Source organism: Coregonus clupeaformis, chromosome 24, assembly GCF_020615455.1.
Source record: "Coregonus clupeaformis isolate EN_2021a chromosome 24, ASM2061545v1, whole genome shotgun sequence".
Lineage (NCBI taxonomy): Eukaryota > Metazoa > Chordata > Actinopteri > Salmoniformes > Salmonidae > Coregonus > Coregonus clupeaformis.
In genome coordinates, this window is record NC_059215.1 from 8,623,962 (window position 1) to 8,648,833 (window position 24,872).

The 24,872-nt window shown below is 45.7% G+C and overlaps 1 protein-coding gene across 7 annotated transcripts in view; it reads left to right on the plus strand.

The window, feature by feature from the left end:
- The window catches only part of LOC121538479 (ankyrin repeat and SAM domain-containing protein 1A-like), a 117,716-nt gene that overhangs the window by 18,052 nt on the left and 74,792 nt on the right, over positions 1-24,872 (plus strand). For 5 of the 7 annotated variants that reach the window (XM_045207023.1, XM_045207021.1, XM_045207025.1 and 2 more), the window contains exons 2-9: positions 8,982-9,062; positions 9,228-9,384; positions 10,443-10,508; positions 22,449-22,745; positions 23,536-23,611; positions 23,785-23,886; positions 24,016-24,102; positions 24,267-24,436. In XM_045207023.1, coding sequence (XP_045062958.1) covers positions 8,982-9,062; positions 9,228-9,384; positions 10,443-10,508; positions 22,449-22,745; positions 23,536-23,611; positions 23,785-23,886; positions 24,016-24,102; positions 24,267-24,436 — 1,036 coding nt within the window. The remainder of the gene's footprint in view (positions 1-8,981; positions 9,063-9,227; positions 9,385-10,442; positions 10,509-22,448; positions 22,746-23,535; positions 23,612-23,784; positions 23,887-24,015; positions 24,103-24,266; positions 24,437-24,872) is intronic. The other 2 variants (XM_045207026.1, XM_041846522.2) reach the window with 1 other exon arrangement.

Consider the following 24,872-nt stretch of genomic DNA (forward strand, 5'->3'; position numbering starts at 1 on the left):
GTGCCTTTGAACGGGGTATGGTAGTAGGTGCCAGGCGCACCGGTTTGTGTCAAGAACTGCAACGCTGCTGGGGTTTTCACACTCAGCAGTTTCCCATGTATATCAAGAATAGTCCACCACCCAAAGAACATCCAACCAACTTGAGTCAACATGGGCCAACGAATTGAGGCTGTTATGAGGGCAAAAGGGGGTGCAACTCAATATTAGGAAGATGTTCCCAATGTTTTGTACACTCAGTATATGTAACACTATACAGGTGTAGCTCAATAAATTAGAATATTGTGGAAAAGTTAATTAATTTCAATAATTCAATTGACAAAGTGAAACTCATATCGTGGATTAATTACACAAAAAGTGAAATAGTTCAAGGCTGTATTTGTTTTAATCTTGATGATTACGGCGTACAGCTCATGAAAACCCCAAATTCAGTATCTCAGAAAATTTGAATATTGTGAAAAAGTTCAATATTGTAGACTCAAGGTGTCACACTCTAATCAGCTAACTAACTCAAAACACCTGCAAAGGTTTCCTGAGCCTTTAAATGGTCTCTCAGTCCAGTTCAGTAGGCTTCACAATCATGGGGAAGACTGCTGACTTGACAGTTGTGCAGAAGACAGTCATCAACACCCTCCACAAGGAGGGAAAGCCTCAAAAGATCATTGCTAAAGAAGCTGGCTGTTCAGAGTGCTGTATCCAAGCATATTCATGGAAAGTCGAGTGGAAGGAAGAAGTGTGGTAGGAAAAGGTGCACAAGCAACAGGGATAACCGGAGCCTTGAGAGGATTGTCAAGCAAAGGCCATTCAAAAATGTGGGGGAGCTTCACAAGGAGTGGACTGAGGCAGGAGTCAGTGCATCAAGAGCCACCACGCACAGACGTATCCAGGAAATGGGCTACAACTGTCGCATTCCTCGTGTCAAGCCACTCCTGAACCGGAGGCAACGTCAGAAGCGTCTTACCTGGGCTAAGGAGAAAAATAACTAGTCTGTCGCTCAGTGGTCCAAAGTCCTCTTTTCAGATGAAAGTACATTTTGCATTTCATTTGGGAATCAAGGTCCCAGAGTCTGGAGGAAGAGTGGAGAGGCACAGAATCCAAGTTGCTTGAATTCCAGTGTGAAGTTTCCACAGTCAGTGATGATTTGGGGAGCCATGTCATCTTCTGGTGTTGGTCCACTGTGATTCATCAAGTCCAAAGTCAACTCAGCCGTCTACCAGGAAATGTTAGAGCACTTCATGCTTCCTTCTGCTGACAAGCTTTATGGAGATGCTGATTTCATTTTCCAGCAGGACTTGGCACCTGCCCACACTGCCAAAGGTACCAATACCTGGTTCAATGACCATGGGATTACTGTGCTTGATTGGCCAGCAAACTCGCCTGATCTGAACCCCATAGAGAATTGATGGGGTATTGTCAAGAGGAAGATGAGAGACACGAGACCCAACAATGCAGACGAGCTGAAGGCCGCTATGTAAGCAACCTGGGCTTCCATAACACCCACAGGCTGATCGACTCCATGCCACGCCGCATAGATGCAGTGATTCATGCAAAAGGAGCCCCAACCAAGTACTGACTGCATGTACAAGAACATACTTTTCAGAAGGCCGACATGTCTGTATTAAATTTCATTTTTTCACTGGTCTTATGTCATATTCTAATTTTCGGAGATACTGAATTTGGGGTTTTCATGAGCTGTAAGCCGTAATCATCAAGATTAAAACAAATACAGGCTTGAACTATTTCACTTTTTGTGTAATTTTTAAGTAATTAATTAATTAATATATATGAGTTTCACTTTGTCAATTGAATTATTGAAATTACTTAACTTTTCCACAATATTCTAATTTATTGAGCTGCACCTGTATAGGGAAGGATTAATCTTCCAGCGTCTCTACTTCGTGGTACAGAGCCTTGGCCTGTATTGTTCTGAAAGCTAGAATGCAGACACTTATTTAACGGGACTGCTGCGACTGGGTAATTGCAGGCTGCTCTCAGAGCTATTATGGGAGATTTACTTTAGGGGGCAAAAGCGACCATTACAGCGGAGCGACGAAAACAAGAGGGGTCTCATCAGAGCGATGCTACTGTGGAGCTGTGAAGGGATGAAGGGAGCATCCTGTTGCCTGTGTCCTCTTACTGCCTTGTGCCCCCCTCTCCAATGGCCATGGTGATGTCATCATGTTGTCACCGTCATCGCCCCCAGTCATTAGACCTTTCTGAGATTGAACATGACAGCACTGTTAAGTATGTAAGTGTGTGCATTACATGCCTGTCTTCAGTTTCTTTTTCGTTTTCAGCATTTATGATATGGATTAATGTTACGTCACGTGAACATCAATGTTCATCTTTTAAGCTGGTACATTCCAGTGGTTTTATCATAGATGGATTAAATGATTGCATGGTCCTCCCCACTGTTGGTAGAATCCCTCTCTAGGTTCCACTTTAGTGCTCTCTCTTCTTGTGAGCCATATCCGTTTCCTTTCTCTTCATGAGAGCCATCCTATTTCTCCTCTCTCTCAGAACTTTGTTTTTCCAGTGCTAGGCTGCATTTTCTTGTCACATGATTTATTAAGGATGTGTTCAGTTCTGCAGTCAGATCCCATTGGTACTGTAGACCTGCTGCTGGCATGGCATGCTATCCTCCTAGCACCCAGGCCTCCTTTGCCTGTTTAATTACTCCCTCTCTCCATTTCTCTCTTTCTATCTGCTGATTAAAAGAAACAAACCATCTCAGCTGTCAGCTGAGTTCAGCCCTAAGTGGATGAGAGATCTAGGCCTATATATATCATCCAGTCCAGACCCTTCAATTCAAGCAGTGGGGGATAGAATGAATTGAGGGGTTGATAATTACATTAATGCACAGGGGTGGATTTGGCGCATGCGCACTTTGTCAAAAACAATACATAGATTATTTCCTTTTTTTGAAAAGCATACCGGGCAGACGGCAGTAAATGAGGATAGTTGCTCAGCGAAACTCCATATTTGGTGAAGAACAAACATATTTTGACATCATTATGCTTGAAATGCTATGTAATGGGAAAATTAATGGTAGTTAACTGGGCTAGAGAGAAGACTTGTCATATTCATTGTCTCCTCTTCTGCCCAGATACTGGTTCAATGCGACCCTTGAGCACTATAATCTGTTCCCAAGTATTCCCACGCATAATATAGGGCAGGGTTCCCCAACTGGGCGCCCACATGCCGAATTTGGCCCGCGGGTGCTTTTATTTGGCAAGTTTTCTGAGCAAAAATAAATACAAAGTTTGATTTTTTGGACTTTTCATTGTTAGACATAAAATACTGTAAAAACACCAGGAAATCAGCTCCAAGTGATTTTTATTTTGGAAATCTGTTCCCAAGTATTCTGACGCATAATCGAGAGATACATTGTATAGAAATGTAAGCAAAGTTTGTAATTATTATGTTTTAGTCAAATATTATATCTGTTTGGGATTCTGCAGTCTACAAATGATTTGTAATTATGTTCCAGCCCCCTGACCATCAACTAAAAAATAAATCGTCCCGCAGCTGAATCTAGTTGATGATCCCTGCTATAGGGCTATGTAGGCCTAGATGATGAATTAATTAAAGTTACTATGTTCATTCCTGATACTTTAGGCCCTGAATGACTCTACTTGGTTTGCACTTTTATGTTTGTTGATGTACAGTGCCTTGCAAAAGTATTCATCCCCCTTGGCGTTTTTCCTATTTTGTTGCATTACAACCTGTAATTTAAATGGATTTTTATTTGGATGTCATGTAATGGACATACACAAAATAGTCCAAATTGGTGAAGTGAAATGAAAAAAATAACTTGTTTCAAAGAATTCAAAAAAATAAATAACGGAAAAGTGGTGTGTGCATATGTATTCACCCCCTTTGCTATGAAGCCCCTAAATAAGATCTGGTGCAACCAATTACCCTCAGAAGTCACATAATTAGTTAAATAAAGTCCACCTGTGTGCAATCTAAGTGTCACATGATCTGTCACATGATCTCAGTATATATACACCTGTTCTGAAAGGGCCCAGAGTCTGCAACACCACTAAGCAAGGGGCACCACCAAGCAAGTGGCACCATGAAGACCAAAGAGCTCTCCAAACAGGTCAGGGACAAAGTTGTGGAGAAGTACAGATCAGAGTTGGGTTATAAAAAAATATCTGAAACTTTGAACATCCCACGGAGCACCATTAAATCCATTATTAAAAAATGGAAAGAATATGGCACCACAACAAACCTGCCAAGAGAGGGCCGCCCACCAAAACACACGGACCAGGCAAGGAGGCATTAATCAGAGAGGCAACAAAGAGACCAAAGATAACCCTGAAGGAGCTGCAAAGCTCCACAGTGGAGATTGGGGTATCTGTCCATAGGACCACTTTAAGCCGTACAATCCACAGAGCTAGGCTTTACAGAAGAGTGGTCAGAAAAAAGCCATTGCTTAAAGAAAAGAATAAGCAAACATGTTTGGAGTTTGCCAAAAGCATGTGGGAGACTCCCCAAACATATGGAAGAAGTTACTCTGGTCAGATGAGACTAAAATTGAGCTTTTTGGCCATCAAGGAAAACGCTATGTCTGGCGCAAACCCAACACCTCTCATCACCCCGTGAACACCATACCAACAGTGAAGCATGGTGGTGGCAGCATCATACACAAAAATTTATGCACGCATGACTGTAAGTCGCTTTGGATAAAAGCGTCTGCTAAATGGCATATTATATTATTATTATATTATGCTGTGGGGATGTTTGTCATCGGCAGGTCAGAAACTGGTCAGAATTGAAGGAATGATTGATGGCACTAAATACAGGGAAATTCTTGAGGGAAACCTGTTTCAGTCTTCCAGAGATTTGAGACTGGGACGGAGGTTCACCTTCCAGCAGGACAATGACCCTAAGCATACTGCTAAAGCAACACTCGAGTGGTTTAAGGAGAAACATTTCAATGTCTTGGAATGGTCTAGTCAAAGCCCAGACCTCAATCCAATTGAGAATATGTGGTATGACTTAAAGATTGCTGTACACCAACGGAACCCATCCAACTTGAAGGATCTGGAGCAGTTTTGCCTTGAAGAATGGGCAAAAATCCCAGTGGCTAGATGTGCCAAGCTTGTAGAGACATACCCCAAGAGACTTGCAGCTGTAATTGCTGCAAAAGGTGTCTCTACAAAATAAAACATATTTTGCATCTTCAAAGTGGTAGGCATGTTGTGTAAGTCAAATAATACAATCACCCCAAAAAATCAATTTTAATTCCAGGTTGTAATGCAACAAAATAGGAAAAATGCCAAGGGGGGTGAATACTTTCATAAGCCACTGTAGAATGGGGTTTGGACGTGGCTGGGCTTCGTCCTTGGTGGTCACTGAGACTGTGTCCCGGCCTGATATGACTTAACATTAGGCAACTCGGGCAATAGCCTGGGGCCTCACATCATCAGGGGCCTCGTGAACTTGGAATAATTTCAGTTGATAATACATAATTTCGCCTCCCAGGTGGCGCAGCGGTCTAAGGCACTGCATTGCAGTGCTTGATGCGTCACTACAGACCCAGGTTCAATCCCAGGCTGTGTCACAGCCGGCCGTGACCGGGAGACCCATGAGGCGGCGCACAATTGGCCCAGCGTTGTCTGGGTTAGGGGAGCGTTTGGCCGGCCGGGATGTCCTTGTCCCATCGCGCTCTAGCGACTCCTTGTGGCGGGCTGGGCGCCTGCAAGCTGACTTCGGTCGCCAGTTGTACGGTGTTTCCTCCGACACATTGGTGTGGCTGGCTTCCGGGTTAAGCGAGCAGTGTGTCAAGAAGCAGTGCGGCTTGGCAGGTTCATGTTTCGGAGGACGCATGGCTCTCGACCATCGCCTCTCCCAAGTCCGTACGGGAGTTGCAGCGATGGGACAAGACTGTAACTACCAATTGGATATCACGAAATTGGTGAGAAAAAGTGGTAAAAGTGCAATAAATAATAATAATAATACATAATTTATCTGTTATCTTGCCTTCGCAGTTGTGACCTTCTCTGGTTATGACAATCGGAGTGGATTCTGTTTTCTTCCTTAACATTTGGCTCTAGATTTTGAATGGTTGGGGTCTATTAGCTATTATGACCACATTGCTGAAAGCTAAGACTCTCAGGAACACATCTTCTATTTCCCTTTACGATGCTTACAAGCTGCGCAGCACACGTTAGAAGGGACTGTGACAAAACCGCAATTGAAAACAATGCATATCTTTTTTTCTACACACAATTATTACCCGAGTATTTTCCCTGATGTTTCCCCAAACTTTCCAATACCTCTCTGATGGATTTCAATCACTTTTTGATATAAATAAAAATTGTTACACCTTTCCCATATTGAAGTCATTTTACATATTTTCTTATTAGCCTCATGAACATAGACATTTTGTTGCAGTTTGTATCTGTGCTAGAATGGTTAAAAAGGCCATAATGTGTGTATATATATCTCAGTGGGGGAAAAAAGTATTTAGTCAGCCACCAATTGTGCAAGTTCTCCCACTTAAAAAGAATGAGAGAGGCCTGTAATATTCATCATAGGTACACGCCAACTATGACAGACAAAATGAGATTTTTTTTCTCCAGAAAATCACATTGTAGGATTTTTAATGAATTTATTTGCAAATTATGGTGGAAAATAAGTATTTGGTCAATAACAAAAGTTTCTCAATACTTTGTTATATACCCTTTGTTGGCAATGACACCGGTCAAACGTTTTCTGTAGGTCTTCACAAGGTTTTCACACACTGTTGCTGGTATTTTGGCCCATTCCTCCATGCAGATCTCCTCTAGAGCAGTGATGTTTTGGGGCTGTCGCTGGGCAACACGGACTTTCAACTCCCTCCAAAGATTTTCTATGGGGTTGAGATCTGGAGACTGGCTAGGCCACTCCAGGACCTTGAAATGCTTCTTACGAAGCCACTCCTTCGTTGCCCGGGCAGTGTTTTTGGGATCATTGTCATGCTGAAAGACCCAGCCACGTTTAATCTTCAATGCCCTTGCTGATGGAAGGAGGTTTTCACTCAAAATCTCACGATACATGGCCCCATTCATTCTTTCCTTTACACGGATCAGTCGTCCTGGTCCCTTTGCAGAAAAACAGCCCCAAAGCATGATGTTTCCACCCCCATGCTTCACAGTAGGTATGGTGTTCTTTGGATACAACTCAGCATTCTTTGTCCTCCAAACACGACGAGTTGAGTTTTTACCAAAAAAGTTATATTTTGGTTTCATCTGACCATATGACATTCTCCCAATCCTCTTCTGGATCATCCAAATGCACTCTAGCAAACTTCAGACGGGCCTGGACATGTACTGGCTTAAGCAGGGTGACACGTCTTGCACTGCAGGATTTGAGTCCCTGGCGGCGTAGTGTGTTACTGATGGTAGGCTTTGTTACTTTGGTCCCAGCTCTCTGCAGGTCATTCACTTGGTTCCCCCGTGTGGTTCTGGTATTTTTGCTCACCGTTCTTGTGATCATTTTGACCCCACGGGGTGAGATCTTGCGTGGAGCCCCAGATCGAGGGAGATTATCAGTGGTCTTGTATGTCTTCCATTTCCTAATAATTGCTCCCACAGTTGATTTCTTCAAACCAAGCTGCTTACCTATTGCAGATTCAGTCTTCCCAGCCTGGTGCAGGTCTACAATTTTGTTTCTGGTGTCCTTTGACAGCTCTTTGGTCTTGGCCATAGTGGAGTTTGGAGTGTGACTGTTTGAGGTTGTGGACAGGTGTCTTTTATACTGATAACAAGTTCAAACAGGTGCCATTAATACAGGGAACGAGTGGAGGACAGAGGAGCCTCTTAAAGAAGAAGTTACAGGTCTGTGAGAGCCAGAAATCTTGCTTGTTTGTAGGTGACCAAATACTTATTTTCCACCATAATTAGCAAATAAATTCATAAAAAATCCTACAATGTGATTTTCTGGATTTATTTTTCTCAATTTGTCTGTCATAGTTGACGTGTACCTATGATGAAAATTACAGGCCTCTCTCATCTTTTTAAGTGGGAGAACTTGCACAATTGGTGGCTGACTAAATACTTTTTTCCCCACTGTGTATGTATATATATTTTTTTTTACATAGGTATTGGTCGATATTGCAAAGAAAATATCAGATATTGGTATTGGCCCAGAATTTCCACATCAGTGCATCCCAACTAACTAAAACCAGATAGAAAGTAGGCCTACTGTATGTAGAAATTATAATGGACCTGTAGCCTATAGGCCTATTAATTTATTATAATCTGGCCCGCAAATTGATGTTGACAAACAAATCGGTCAGAAAAAATTATTTGCGGCCCTCTGTTGAATTTTGAAATACTGATGTTGCCCTCAAGCCATGATTATTGCCCACCGCTGTTCTATGTGGTGACGCAAATACCTTTACTAGTGAAGGGCATTTCAAGTCTTTTCAGTTAGCCTTTTCATTTTGCTTTGTTCACCTAAAGGAGCCGGCTCCGAACAGCTCTACGTTCAGTTGCCATGATTTTGTTCAGTAGACATGGTGGAGCCAAAGACTGGCTTCTGCCTGGGGCCTCCAAATCACTAAGTCTACCCCTGATGACACCAACCTTACTGCCCTCCTGCAGTGTCTTAGTGTGGGTGTGTGTACATACCAACCCCCTCCGTCCTCCGCTGCCTAGTGCTACTGGCTTGGCCCATGCTTCCTCATTCCTTCCCCTCTCACTCAGTGCTGTGGTTCAATTCCTCAGGGAACGCCTCCCACCTGGGAGTGAGCTGGCCTGGGCTGGGCTGTGAACCTGGGCTGGGATAGGCTGTGAACCATCGTACACAACTTACAATGCAGCATGACTGCCAGTGACACTGAGGGGCTGGGATCTGCCGTTTCTATCTGCAACATTTCACAACGTTTGCCTACTGAACTTGTCTCTCTTTGCTCACACTAGCTTTAGGCTCTTCCCTCAGATGCATTATACTGTTATATGATCTAATATTCCCTCTCTCTCTCCCCACAGTATCTGGAGGGGACCTAATGTGAACTGTGTGGACAGCACTGGATACACTCCTCTACACCACGCAGCCCTAAACGGACACAGGTAGATCTAGAGCTAGTTCTGCTCTGTTGTCATGGGAGTTTAGATTAACTGACAAAAGTGTGCCTGAGGTCAGCTAGTGGGAAATGCCATATTTGTGTGGTTAATAATGACATAGCCTACATAATGTTTAACTCTTCTGACAATGTCTGCCTGTCCATTCCACAGTGAGGTTGTGGAGGCACTGTTACGTAATGAGGCCTTGACCAACATCGCTGACAATAAGGGCTGCTACCCCCTGCACCTGGCCGCATGGAAGGGGGACCAACGGATCGTCAGGCTGCTCATTCACCAAGGCCCCTCACATCCCAAACTCAACGAGCAGGTCTGACTTCCCCCCCCTGCTACGTGTAGCTCCCTGTTCCTTCTCACTCTCCATGTGTTCCCCTTATGCCTTGATGAATCTGTCTTCCTCTGCTCAGAGTAGAGGTGTTTTTTATCTGATCTGTGTAGCAGTGTGAAGGAAGGAACAGGTCGGGTGCAGTTAACACCCCATAACCCTTCATTACTTCCCCTGTTAACTAGAGTCGGTGAACTTTAGTGTTACACCCAGTCCCTGTCACATGCAGTATTAAAGATGGACATCTAGCCTATACAGCTCACTGTATAGTATTTACCTTACTGTGCTAATTTCTATAGAATGTATTTTTAACTGAGTACATTGTGGATAGTGTTCCTCATCTCGCTCTGTCTGTGGTTTGCAGAAACCATTTGCCTTTTTTGAGAATATATATATTTTTGAATACAAATGACAGTAGGACGGGGCTTGTTCTTTCAGTGCAAGACCATACACAATAACTGCATTGCATCATGAGTTTGACTGCACTAATATTTGTCTTGAAGTGACTTGACGCCAGCAAAGTGAATGTGTCATGTTTCAACTAATACATTGTTCTGTTTGATATGTAATGTATTAAGTCCAGGCATGGTGTGTAGAGACTGCCCACTGCACAGCCACCAGCAGCACCTTCAGTCTTTACACTGTCCTGTCTGTGATCTCATGTTTAGTATCTTTACCATTTGGGCAGAAATGACCCATTATGAGGCAATGGAACACATTCAATCATAGCCATAGAGCTAAGATGCTATTGATGAAGTACGACTTCACTCTAGTACTTACCAGTAGTCCTCCAGAGACATTAGAGTTTATTAGACTCTCACTGTTTGGAGTCATGTTATTGGAATAATCCTCTGATCCATTATCAGCTCATTTTGTGTCATTTCTCTCGGCCATCTCTATGCCTGTTCATGACATCTGTTTGTTCATTAACTCAACTTTGTTCATATTTCGATTAATGTATTTTGACTCATTCTTGCAACTGACTGTCATGCATTGCCTGTGTGTGAGTGAAAAACCATTGCTTCATTTTTCTTCCCTCCTAGAGCTCCTCTGTAGAGCACAAAGAGTTGAAACGCTGTGGGCCCTTTGACCTGCATATTAATGCCAAGGTGTGTACCCACCCAGCCAGACAGACAGACAGATGCTCAGAAGGCTGCTGCTTCCCTATTATTCTCTTTCCTGCTTCCATTGTACTCACACAACTAGTTGTTGCACAAAATCTCTTCGCCATTCCTGGGTTTGATGCTTGGGTTTGATTCTTGCTTAGCTTGCACTGGCAGTCTGTTGCAGAGATAAGGGGACTTGCTTTCACTTTTTCTGGGTACATTTCTTGTGATTTCTTGGGGTTTTCTCCCTAGAAACTTTCACCTTCTGGTAACTGAGAAGAATTGGAAAGGTGGATTTGCAATGTTATTAGTACTACTGCTGTTGTGTTCCATAGTCAGTTTTCCTGTTTATACAGTCACATGACGTTGAAGGACTCTGTATGTCTCTTTGGGACCATCCTCTCTCATTAGTTGTAAATATGAACAAGGCAACAGGCAACAGTAAACATGTCGTCCCCCACAAATGATGCGTGTGACTAACACATTTCTGTTATTGTGTGTGACCACAGATTATCCATTATGTTGACCAGATTCAAGTGGCCGCTCTAACAATGAAAAAAAAATATTCTTACAAAATGGAAGGCATTTATCCTGGGTACCAGTCTCTTTAGCTAATCTACTCACTGTACTCCATGTCATGTGCCAAAGTCGTTGGCAATGACAACGTGTGGCAAGGAGTGGAATGTTACTTAAAGAGACTTACTCAGACTAGAAGGCAGTCGGGGGGAGGCAAGATCAGGTGGCACCATTCTAGCCAATGAGAGGGCAGATATGCTTGTGAACAACAGGCATAACTCCGATATAAAGTTTTTTTTCTCAAAGTTGTTGGGATGTCACGTGTCCTACTTATATCTGTACACTTGTAACAACCTAAGCACTATGAAACTTCTTCTATTAGATTAAATAAACCACACGTTGCAAACAAGCCATTACATTTTTTGTTAACCAAATTTGACACTCTCATTGACCTCCATGCAAAAACTCCTCGCTTGGTGAGCAAAAAAAACAAAACGCCACCTGCTGGAGTAGACAGATTTTGGGCCCAGTTATCCCTCTCGCTTCGCTTCTTCCTCTCTGGTGTGACAAATTTCAGTTAATTACTATAGCTCCCGCCGTGGGCCAATCAGTGTAATCTAGTAAATGCTGGATCTCTATGGCAAGACGCATCATTCACCCAAGTTTCGTCAAAATCGGGCCAGTGCTGTCTGAGATATCGCATGTGACTAACGTACGAACAGATGGACGGAAGGCGGACGGACGGAGACCGATCCACAGTCCCCTCCCCGATTTTATTGTGGGGGACAATTAGTCCCTTGGGGACAGAACCACAACATAGAATGGATGCAATGTGATTTCAATGACACACAGTTGAAGTCGGAAATTTACATACACTATAGTTTTGGCAAGTCGGTTAGGGCATCTACTTCGTGCATGACACAAGTAATTGTTCCAACAATTGTTTACAGACAGATTATTTCACTTATAATTCTCTGTATCACAATTCCAGTGGGTCAGAAGTTTACATACACTAAATTGACTGTGCCTTTAAACAGCTTGGAAAATTCCAGAAAATTATGTCATGGCTTTAGAAGATTCTGATAGGGTAATTGACATCATTTGAGTCAATTGGAGGTGTACCTGTGGATGTATTTCAAGGCCTACCTTCAAACTCAGTGCCTCTTTGCGTGACATCATGGGAAAATCAAAAGAAATCAACCAAGACCTCAGAATAAATTGTAGACCTCCACAAGTCTGGTTCATCCTTGGGAGAAATTTCCAAACGCCTGAAGGTACCACGTTCATCTGTACAAACAATAGTACGCAAGTATAAACACCATGGGACCACACAGCCGTCATACCGCTCAGGAAGAAGACGCGTTCTGTCTCCTAGAGATTAACGTACTTTGGTGCGAAAAGTGCAAATCAATCCCAGAACAACAGCAAAGGACCTTGTGAAGATGCTGGAGGAAGCAGGTACAAAAGTATCTATATCCACACTAAAACAAGTCCTATATCGACATAATCTGAAAGGCCGCTCAGCAAAGAAGAAGCCACTGCTCCAAAACCGCCATAAAAAAGCCAGACTACAGTTTGCAACTGCACATGGGGACAAAGATCGTACTTTTTGGAGAAATGTCCTCTGGTCTGATGAAACAAAAATAGAACTGTTTGGCCATAATGACCATCGTTATGTTTGGAGGAAAAAGGGGAATGCTTGCAAGCCGAAGAACACCATCCCAACCGTGAAGCACGGGGGTGGCAGCATCATGCTGTGGGGGTGCTTTGCAAAATAGATGGCATCATGAGGAAGGAACATTATGTGGATATATTGAAGCAACATCTCAAGACATCAGTCAGGAAGTTAAAGCTTGGTCGTAAATGGGTCTTCCAAATGGACAATGACCCCAAGCATACTTCCAAAGTTGTGGCAATATGGCTTAAGGACAACAAAGTCAAGATATTGGAGTGGCCATCACAGAGCCCTGACCTCAATCCTATAGAAAATTTGAGGGCAGAACTGTAAAATCGTGTGCGAGCAAGGAGGCATAGAAACCTGACTCGGTTATACCAGCTCTGTCAGGAGGAATGGGCCAAAATTCACCCAACTTATTGTGGGAAGCTTGTGGAAGGCTACCCGAAAAGTTTGACCCAAGTTAAACAATTTAAAGGCAATGCTACCAAATACTAATTGAGTGTATGTACACTTCTGACCCACTGGGAATGTGATGAAAGAAATAAAAGCTGAAATATATAATTCTCTCTACTATTATTCTGACATTTCACATTCTTAAAATAAAGTGGTGATCCTAACTGACCTAAGACAGGGAATTTTTACTAGGATTACATTTCAGGAATTGTGAAAAACGAAGTATAAAATGTATTTGGCTAAGGTGTATGTAAACTTCCGACTTCAACTGTAGGTGTTACGTGTCAGTCATTTCTGACCTGTGTGTGTTCCTTGGTGTTTCTCCTACATTTTACCTTGAGTTTGCTCTAGACGTGTATGTGCTCATGTTTGTCTAGGGTCATTACGTCCTACTGTATGTGTAGAAGCATCATTCACGCTTAGACAGTCAAGCTTCAGTCAGATAGTCTTTCCCCCAAAGATTTTGAACTACTGAACTTCACCATTAACACTTCATTTATCATACTGACAGAGGCAATGTTACCTTAACATCAAATTGAGGCTAACACCATCACTGGAGTGTTGAGAGTTCAAAGCTTGTGTTTTGAGGAAAGCATTTGGAAATCAAACTATTTTTTAAATGGTGTCACATTTCTTCAGCGCTAACTTAAGCCTCTTAGCTTTGGGTGCCTTAAAGCGACATGCAGCATATGTTTTACATGTCCTCTAGTGCTGTATAATTATTGCTCCTCTTAATGTAAACGTTTAGGATGTGGTTTAGTTGTCAGACTGACCAGTTGTCGTCTGTGGGGGTTAGCTTCTCTGTTGGTTTTGGAATACAGTAGTATGGGGTCCAATACCTGGCCACAGTAGACCTAAATAATGGATAAGCTGTTATGAATAAATCAGAAACATGGATGGATGCAGGCTGGATGGATGCTCTGGCAGTGATGGTGATGGCATCATGTGACTGTGGATCTCTCTCTGGGTCCCCCAAAAGAGCCTTTGTGTTCCTAACATCTCAGTGTTTTTGTAACAACCGGAGAAATGTCTTCCGAGGAGAGGGAGCTTTTCTGTGTACCAGTCTCTTTGCATCAATGTCAGGCAGAGCGTGCTGTGCTCGCTGCTCAGTGTGTTTGTCTCTCCCTCTCTCTGTTTTTCTGCCTGTGAGTCTGCACCACTGTGGAAGAGAGCAAGGGAGAGGTGGGATGTTGTCATGGTAACGGTGTCACGGCTGATTGGTCTTGCAGCAGCAGTGACTGACCCAGTGGAACACGGAGCAGGAGAGAAGATAGGGGTGTGTGTCATGGAGTTGGCTAGCTAGAGATGGGAGGGGTGGTTGTGGGCATGGGTTTATGGAGGAGGAGGGGGCTTTAAGTGCAGGCTCTCCCCCTCAGGGAAGCACTGTAGCTCAGCCTGGACACAGCTCAAACAGCCCCTCTCTCTGTCCTCCTGGCCCTAGTGCTGCCTAGCTGTAATGTTTATTAAGTGTTGCTGCAACGCTCTCCCAGTGTTACTATCTCTAATGGGCCTGCCACTTGATGATATTCTGATATTGCCCCAATAAGGAAAAGCGATTGATCATGGAAGCTTGATTGTGTCCCCAGGGAGATCCTCCCTAGGGCACAAAATATAAAAATAAAATGTAACACTTAGTCATAATTTCCCTGCTCCTATATTTAAAACAATGTTTTCCATCGAAAAAGCCTGGTGTCTGATAGTAGTGGTATTTTCGAGGAACGTGCGTTACTGCTCTTGAAATATGTCAAAGCTGCAAGTCTAACAGTCCTCCGTCTCCAATATAGGTCACCTGTCTAACAAAATGTGCTGTACCTTCAGATGGTTGGCCTTCACACAGTCATGCACCCAGCTTCCCAGCTTTATACTACACAGAGGGAGAATGAGATGGCACTAAGTTAAACACACAGTGTAATACATAAACACTGCTTGCTGTAGCCTGACAGTGCCCTGAAAATAACACCAGAGAACCTAAAAAGGGAACAGTGTGGAATTTCAGTCATGCTGCGATTCACACCAGGTATGAAAGCTAATATTGAATGACAATGCAATGTGCCTTTAAAAAAAAAAAGACTTTGCCTCCTAATCGGAAGGGCCAGCTTGTCTGAGGAGGGGAGGATATGCTCGCCCCACTGCTCTGTGGGCACACTGCCCCACAGTCTGTTAGCGTTCTCATTGGCTTTAGCTTAGCCCCTGTGTCCATCTCTGTCTACTGCCACACATCACATCCGACACCAGCCCATTTTCTCCCTCATATCTCCTTCAACATTCCTACATGCATCCATGCAGATACTAAATGCTCGAATCACACATGGAATTGAAGCTATTTGATGGACAGGTTTCTTTCCCTTCATCCTTTATGCATAATCACATCCAGCATACGCCTGGTTTTCTGCTGTAGATAGAGTTGTTGCTTGAGGGCAGTGGGGGAGGAGAGAGAGATGCTGGAGAAAGCTACTATCTACTTGCCTGACGACTCAAACTGTGTTCGCTACATACTTCAGTCTGAGACTGCCATCGTTGAAGGCGTTTGTGGTGATGTCAAAATGAAGGTTGTTGGACAAAACAAAGTCATCAGCGATTGGATCATCTCTAACAAATCAAAGTATCAAAGCCAATGACGAATTTTCAAAACGCTGCTTTACCCACGTTAATTCTGGCTCTGGAAAAGAAACTATCGTCCGTGGGCGTGGCGTAGCGTTTGGCCGGAGCAAGGAGTTTGGGTAGCCAGGCAACCTATCTGCTATCTTCAGTCTCCAGCCATTTGAGATGAGCTTGCCTCGTGTGTCTTTCTCGCATTATATGTGTGGACATGTGAAAAACAGGGATTTACAATTCTGTGTGCATACTACGAGCAGTCGCGTGCAGTGTGTGGGCAACCCTGTGGCCCAGTGGCCACAACAGCTGCCTGCCCCTCCATCCCTCACCCCCCTTCCCCTTTAACCAGAGGGTAGAGCGTGACGTAACCCCTCCTATCCCACGCTCCGCCAGCCCAGCGAGCACATTACATGCCAGAGGTCACTAGTCGCTCCTCGTTAGCATCTCAGCCAGTAGCCCTACACACAGTCAAACTGCAGCACGTTTCTTCTCTTCCGGAACTGGAACATTCTAGTGTGACTGGCATCACAACAGTGCAGAGGTTAGGCCTAGTCTCCAGATGTTCCTGGTTAGTGTTATGTTGAGCTTTAATCTGAGAAAGCACTTTAATCTGAGTGTGCCTGACACGCACTGGAGTCTAGATTAGGACGAAGGCCCATTTATCATTGTACCATGCTATTGTGGAATCTACCACTGTTGTTCACACAGGCTTCATACTGTGTACTATCCAGGAATACATACTAGGGTACTAATCCTTCTCTTGATTGTAGCTGCCCATCACATCAGTCAACTCTGCCCTGTGGATGACCAGGACCGGAGTGCGTGTGGCCCTCTACTTTGTTATGTTAGCGTTTGAACAGCTGTTGGTTTGCAGGCTCACGTGGACCCCTGTGCAGTAGGCTGTGTGGAGTGGTGGAGGCGGCACAGGGAAGGTCTGATTCATGCTGCTCACCCTGCGCTTTGCTCTGCTGCGGCCACCGGAGAGGCCAGCCATGGCTAATATGATCAGATGTTGTCAGACTCACAACCACAGAACGAACATCACTGGCCACACCACTGAGACGGAGAGGAGGGGATCCTCTGGAGTGTCAGACTTCATTGGTGATGTGATTTTTGGTGTCTTAAAACTAGACACTGATCATGTGTTCATGCTATGGCAAATCTCTCTCCCCTTTTGCTGTAAGTCTTGAGGAAGTCTTGGTTTTTGCAGGCAGAATTCAATAGGCCATAATCAGGGCAGTTAGCCAGCGCACATACAGGGTGAAGCTGGTTTCTATTTGGATATTGTTATGGCAGATTTATCCAGGCTGTGCAAGTAAACCTGTATACCCAAGGCTATAAAACATGTTCCTCTGAAGTAGCCGGCATCTAACAGTTGGGAGTTACATCTATTTACAAAGCTTGTGATGACAAAACAGTTGACGGTGCGTCACCGATGGTCGCGCCATGCCCCTGCAGCAAATGGCGAGAGAGAGAAACCGAGACGGAGAGAGAGGGAGACAGAGAGAGAAACAAAGAACGAGAGAGCCAAACCTTAATTTAGACCAAAAACACAGAGGATAAGCAGGAAGGAACAATTAGTCAAATCCCAAACCTTAACTGGCAAAACCCTAGCAGGCTTTTAGTTTTGGAGTGTTCTTCTGCTCCGTGGTCTTTATTGTGTTTGTTTAGTGCAGCTCACACAAGGCCAGACCAAGCCCCTCTCAGCCTGCCCCTCTCAGCCTGCCCCTCTCAGCCTGCCCCTCTCAGCCTGCCCCTCTCAGCCTGCCCCTCTCAGCCTGCCCCTCTCAGCCTGCCCCTCTCTCAGCCTGCCCCTCTCTCAGCCTGTCCCTCTCTCTCCCTGTCCCTCTCTCTCCCTGTCCTTCTCTCTCCCTGTCCCTCTCTCTCCCTGTCCCTCTCTCTCCCTGTCCCTCTCTCTCCCTGTCCCTCTCTCTCCCTGTCCTTCTCTCTCCCTGTCCCTCTCTCTCCCTGTCCCTCTCTCTCCTGTCCCTCTCTCTCCCTGTCCCTCTCTCTCCCTGTCCCTCTCTCTCCCTGTCCCTCTTTCTCCCTGTCCTTCTCTCTCCCTGTCCCCTCTCTCCCTGTCCCTCTCTCTCCCTGTCCCTCTCTCTCCCTGTCCCTCTCTCTCCCTGTCCCTCTCTCTCCCTGTCCCTCTCTCTCCCTGTCCCTCTCTCTCCCTGTCCCTCTCTCTCCCTGTCCCTCTCTCTCCCTGTCCCTCTCTCTCCCTGTCCCTCTCTCAGCCTGTCCCTCTCTCTCCCTGTCCCTCTCTCTCCCTGTCCTTCTCTCTCCCTGTCCCTCTCTCTCCCTGTCCCTCTCTCTCCCTGTCCCTCTCTCTCCCTGTCCCTCTCTCTCCCTTTCCCTCTTTCTCCTGTCCCTCTCTCTCCCTGTCCCTCTCTCTCCCTGTCCCTCTCTCTCCCTGTCCCTCTCTCTCCCTGTCCCTCTCTCTCCCTGTCCCTCTCTCTCCCTGTCCCTCTCTCTCCCTGTCCCTCTTTCTCCCTGTCCCTCAATTCAATTTCAATTTAATTCAATTTAAGGTATTTATTGGCATTGGAAACGTATGTTAACATTGCCAATGCAAGTGAAGTAGATAGTAAACAAAAGTGAAATAAACAATAAAAATTAACAGTAAACATTACACTCAGAAGTTCCAAAAGAATAAAGACATTTCAAATGTCATGTTATGTATATATACAGTGTTGTAACAATGTGCAAATAGTTAAAGTACAAATGGGAAAATAAATAAACATAAATATGGGTTGTATTTACAATGGTGATTGTTCTTCACCGGTTGCCCTTTTCTTGTGGCAACAGGTCACAAATCTTTCTGCTGTGATGGCACACTGTGGTATTTCACCCAGTAGATAAGGGAGTTTATCAAAATTGGGTTTGTTTTCGAATTCTTTGTGGATCTGTGTAATCTGAGGGAAATATGTGTCTCTAATATGGTCATTCATTTGGCAGGAGGTTAGGAAGTGCAGCTCAGTTTCCACCTCATTTTGTGGGCAGTGTGCACATAGCCTGTCTTCTCTTGAGAGCCAGGTCTGCTTTCGGTGGTCTTTCTCAATAGCAAGGCTATGCTCACTGAGTCTGTACATAGTCAAAGCTTTCCTTAAGTTTGGGTCAGTCACAGTGGTCAGGTATTCTGCCACTGTGTACTCTCTGTTTAGGGCCAAATAGCATTCTAGTTTGCTCAGTTTTTTTTGTTAATTCTTTCTTATGTGTCAAGTAATTCTCTTTTTGTTTTCTCATGATTTGGTTGGGTCTAATTGTGTTGTTGTTGTCCTGGGGCTCTGTGGGGTCTGTTTGTGTTTGTGAACAGAGCCCCTCTCTCTCTCTGTCCCAGTCTCTCTCTCCCTGCCTCTCTGTCCCAGTCTCTCTCTCCCTGCCTCTCTGTCCCGTCTCTCTCTCCCTGCCTCTCTGTCCCCGTCTCTCTCCCTGCCTCTCTGTCCCTGTCTCTCTCTCCCTGCCTCTCTGTCCTCGTCTCTCTCTCCCTGCCTCTCTGTCCCCGTCTCTCTCCCTGCCTCTCTGTCCCTGTCTCTCTCTCCCTGCCTCTCTGTCCCGTCTCTCTCTCCCTGCCTCTCTGTCCCCGTCTCTCTCCCTGCCTCTCTGTCCCTGTCTCTCTCTCCCTGCCTCTCTGTCCTCGTCTCTCTCTCCCTGCCTCTCTGTCCCCGTCTCTCTCTCCCTGCCTCTCTGTCCCCGTCTCTCTCTCCTGCCTCTGTCCCCGTCTCTCTCTCCCTGCCTCTCTGTCCCCCGAACTCTCTCTTCCTGCCTCTCTGTCCCCGTCTCTCTCTCCCTGCCTCTCTGTCCCCGTCTCTCTCTCCTGCCTCTGTCCCCGTCTCTCTCTCCCTGCCTCTCTGTCCCCGAACTCTCTCTTCCTGCCTCTCTGTCCCCGTCTCTCTCTTCCTGCCTCTCTGTCCCCGAACTCTCTCTTCCTGCCTCTCTGTCCCCGTCTCTCTCTTCCTGCCTCTCTGTCCCCGAACTCTCTCTTCCTGCCTCTCTGTCCCTGTCTCTCTCTCCCTGCCTCTCTGTCCTCGTTCTCTCTCCCTGCCTCTCTGTCCCCGTCTCTCTCTCCTGCCTCTCTGTCCCCGTCTCTCTCTCCCTGCCTCTGTCCCCGTCTCTCTCTCCCTGCCTCTCTGTCCCCGAACTCTCTCTTCCTGCCTCTCTGTCCCCGTCTCTCTCTCCCTGCCTCTCTGTCCCCGTCTCTCTCTCCCTGCCTCTGTCCCCGTCTCTCTCTCCCTGCCTCTCTGTCCCCGAACTCTCTCTTCCTGCCTCTCTGTCCCCGTCTCTCTCTCCCTGCCTCTCTGTCCCCGTCTCTCTCTCCCTGCCTCTGTCCCCGTCTCTCTCTCCCTGCCTCTCTGTCCCCGAACTCTCTCTTCCTGCCTCTCTGTCCCCGTCTCTCTCTTCCTGCCTCTCTGTCCCCGTCTCTCTCTCCCTGCCTCTCTGTCCCCGAACTCTCTCTTCCTGCCTCTCTGTCCCCGTCTCTCTCTTCCTGCCTCTCTGTCCCCGTCTCTCTCTCCCTGCCTCTCTGTCCCCGTCTCTCTCTCCCTGCCTCTCTGTCCCCGAACTCTCTCTTCCTGCCTCTCTGTCCCCGAACTCTCTCTTCCTGCCTCTCTGTCCCCTTCTCTCTCTTCCTGCCTCTCTGTCCCCGTCTCTTTCTTCCTGCCTCTCTGTCCCTGTCTCTCTCTTCCTGCCTCTCTGTCCCCGTCTCTCTCTTCCTGCCTCTCTGTCCCCTTCTCTCTCTTCCTGCCTCTCTGTCCCCGTCTATCCAGAAAGGCAGGTGTTGTTTGGTTTCCCCCTGGCTCGGATCATAATTTTTTCTTTCTCCTCCTGCTTTCTTTCAGCTTTAGCTGTAACCTGTCTTTGCCAGTGTAGTCCTCTCTCTCTCTCTCTCTCTCTCTCTCTCTCAGTACCTTGAACAATTCAGCAGTAGACACCTGCTGATCTTTGTGTTAGTCAGAGGGGAGGGGCCCTGTAACCTTCCACTTACCCCCACCCTCACCCCGTCTCCATGATCCTGCCTCTAACGGCAGAATAAAGGCTCAGCTGGCTCCTCCTCCTCCAGGGAGTGACCCAACCTGGCACACAGTGTGTGGGTATTCTCCTGCCAGCTGTCGGCTGCTTCTAGGTGGCTGTAGCATGACTGGCACTCAGGGCATGTTGCAGGCTGGCATTGTTGCCACACCCTGGTACACAATTGTTGTTGACTGGCACAGAGTAGCTAGCCTTGGGGTGTTTATGGTTGGTCTCCTTACAACAGTTATTCATTCATTACCTTTAGGTTTGTATTGTGTTTACAAACCATCAAACCTGTATGTTGTCAGACCTGTTGTACACAGCATACTGCTAGTGTTGTCAGCCACTGAGATGACATTGGAAAGTTCTGTGTGTTAGCTAGTGTTCCCAGACTGCCCTTCTAGGAATATGACCTAGCATCAAATTCCCTTTGTGATGAATGTGAGAGAGAATAAAGTGTCATTACATATAAATTGTTCTGAGTTGGATATTGATTGGTTATTAAGACCATTATTTTGTCTCCGCTGATCTATCAGGCTGTATTGTACGCCCTCTTCTGGCTGCTGGTGGTAGTCCACTCTACTGAATATGCTGCTGACATAAGCTAGATATGACGTTTGTGATTCTGTTAACATGTTACAATGTGAACATATGTCTGATCCTCTCCCACATTGTTCTGATATTATCTCTGATATTCTCTCAATATGATATAGAGATTACATTTGGCTACAGCATATGTTGCGACTAACTCAGCATCGTAGTGTGGTTGCTTTTTGAGTGTAAAAGCTGTGTTTGTTATAATATTGTTATAAAGTTGTTATAGTTAACATAATAGGTTTTATCCTTGCTCTCTGCGCTAGGAGATTATCTCTATTTAAAAATATATATTTATTCCGTCCATTGCACTCATAGTCTGTGTGTCTCCATGTGCAGTCAGACCTTTGGCCTCAGTATTGCCATCATGTCTCTGTTACTAGACAAGCCAGTTCCTCATCCATCCACTGTTCTGCTCTCAGGACCACAGATTGTATTGACATATGAGCCGTGTCCCTCTAGTACTGTATCTCGCTGGGTCACCCTGGTAACATATGCCTCTGCATGTGAAGCACTGCATGGATCACACTCACCACACTTTGTGTCTGTCACCACAACACTCACCTCTTTCACACTGGTGGTCACCCCTATCTCTGTCTGCAAGAAGCAGATACTTAAACAACCAAGCAACACATGACATATTGTCATCACAGAAGTGTGTCTTTCCTAAATGTCAACAGATTGTCCTTTCGTCACATTTATATAAGAAGCAGGTGTTAGACAGTTCTACTTCAGTCCCCACTCCCCAGTATTCTCCCAGCATCCCTTTCTCTTAGCTAGCCAGCGCTTCCCTTCGGCCTCGTATTCCTGATTGGTGCTCTTCTGTGACCTTTAGACATATTGGCTTATGTGGTGGTTGCTAAGCGCTGATTGGCATAACCTAAGTGACACAATCATGAGTCCTCAATCACTGCTTTCTGGAAGCTGGACCATGACTCACTTAATCCTCCCACCCTCCCTCCCTCCCACCCTCCCTCCCTTCTTCCTGATATCCACCCCCTCTACCTCTTTCTCAACCTCCTCTATGTGGATGTTCACCCCCTGCCTCCCATTCCTCCCCTTTCCTTTCTGGTCCCCCTTCCTCCCTCCTCCAACAGAACAATGACAACGAGACCCCCCTCCACTGTGCCGCCCAGTACGGCCACACCCAGGTGGTGCGTCTGCTGCTAGAGGAGCTGACCGACCCCACCATGAGGAACAACAAGTTTGAGACGCCGCTGGACCTGGCGGCGCTCTACGGCCGGCTAGAGGTGGTCAAGCTGCTGCTCACCGCCCACCCCAACCTGCTCAGCTGCAACACCAAGAAACACACGCCGCTGCACCTGGCGTCACGCAACGGACACCTGGCCGTGGTGGAGGTACTGCTGGACGCTGGCATGGACATAAACTACGAGGTGAGGACTGCGGAGAACACTGGGTCTGTGGTGTCTCCTGCATGCTTAATGATCAGTTGGTGTGAGAGTGTAGTTGTGTGGATATATAGAGACTGAATGTGTCCATAATGTTATTTTGTGTACACACCATGTGGTATGATTTGATAGTCTGTTTGCAGCATTTAGGCCTACACACTCATAGGCTTTTGACTCAAACCTCTTGAGCTCTTTATTTAGGCTACATAGACAGTGTTAAAGGGGGCTTTTGGCCCTCTCCCATCCTTATACCAGACTATGCCATCCATTTATCGTGTCCTACCTCTTCTCATCTCTGCTCTGTAGCAGGTCTGGGCCACCAAGAATCATTCAGGTCCTGCTTCCTGCAGGTTTCCTTTAGCATGGCGCTATGAGCTGGAAAATGATCTGCTTTGATTCCTCAATCAAATAATTCTCCATAGCAAAACACACAGGGGTGGTGGCCGGCAGGGTATAAATAACCAAAAGCCAAACTTCTATTTCACGCTGATCAAACCTGTTCTGTTTGTTCAGGAAGTATCCTGCTGGTTTAGCCTTAAGCTGTATGTCCTAGCTGACCAAGATGAGAGGAGTGGAATCAGAATCAAAGCATTGTGGCGGTCTAGATAGCAGGTCTTCACCTGTTCCTCTCAGCAGGGAGGGTTCGGGTTAGAGATCTGACCTCTGCTGTGGTGTATGTTGCTGGCCGGGAGTCTACTTTGGTGTCTCTACATGTTTTGTTATTGCTCAGCATCAGCACTGTTTTGATTATGGTGTGTTTGTTGTCTCTCTGCAGACGGAGAAGGGCAGTGCCCTCCATGAAGCAGCTCTCTTTGGGAAGACTGACGTGGTGCAGAAACTTCTGAGGGCAGGTCAGACACTGATGCCTCCATTTAGTCAACATGCTTATAAGATACAACACAACACGTTTATATCCACTGAATAATGCAGAAATAACCCCCTGCTCGTCTGTCTCTCCTCCCCTAATCCCCTGCTCTGTCCTCTGTGTCTACTCCCTCTCTCCTCCCTGGCCGTCCTGCTCCAGGGGTTAATGTGAACATGGTGGACAACAAGGGCCTGACTGCGCTGGACACTGTCAGAGAGATGCCCTCTCAGAAGAGCCGGCAGATAGCAGCTCTAATCCGTGGTAATAAATACAGAGATCAATGGTTCCCTATGGGATTATAAAGAAAGATGACCTTGACCTCAAACTGATTTCAAAAAGTGTTTTATCTGACTAATGATATTATTACTTTTCTTCCTTATTTCTCTGCAGGTCATATGTCAGGAAATCCCCCTGTTTTAGACTTGCCTCCTCCCCCTCTCCCTCCGCCTAATGAGAGCCCTGGTCCGAGGAAAAAAGGTATGTCATATCTATACAGAAAACCTCAAGTTATGTGAGCTGTTTGAGGATATGGTGTTAACATGTAACCACCAGCCAAGGATGTCTACCTGTGTGATGCTGTGAATGTTCACCTGTAGAAGAATGTGTATCAATATGTGTGTTAAAATGTGTGTGTGTTGTAGGTGAGATGGAGGTGGTGAGTGAGCTGCTCTCGGGGCTGGCCCCGGGGCCTGAGGAGGAGAGCCCGTATGAGGCTCTGTTTGAGGCCACCTCCTGTCACTCTCTAGACAGCCTGGCCAGCGGGAAGTCCTCCGACAGGGACTCTGGACGGCCTGACAGTGAAGCCGGAAAGGTTGGTTGGAACTCTGCCTTCCACCACAGAAACACACAACATGTGACTCAAGAGGTTTGCGTGGCTGGGCATCTAAAATATTTGTTCTCCACTAGAGGGCAATAGTTCTCTGCATTTAATTGTTGTTGAGTGGACTGAATTTCGAAATTATGACAGCATATCTCTTTAACACTAGAAAAGCCTGGGACAATGACGAGTCTTTTGGACGTCAACATTCTAACAGTCTAATAAATACATTTCATATAATCATTTGGTTGTGTTTATGAAGGTCTTAGGTAACATTACACTACGAAAGAAAATGTGTTTCAAAGAACACAGTAGCATTTTCATTCGCTTATGTAACTGTAGGCTATATGTACAAATGAAAAACCACTAAAACACCACAATTCAAGTGTTAAAATCCATTAAATAAAAATTATCAGAAAGAAAATGCATT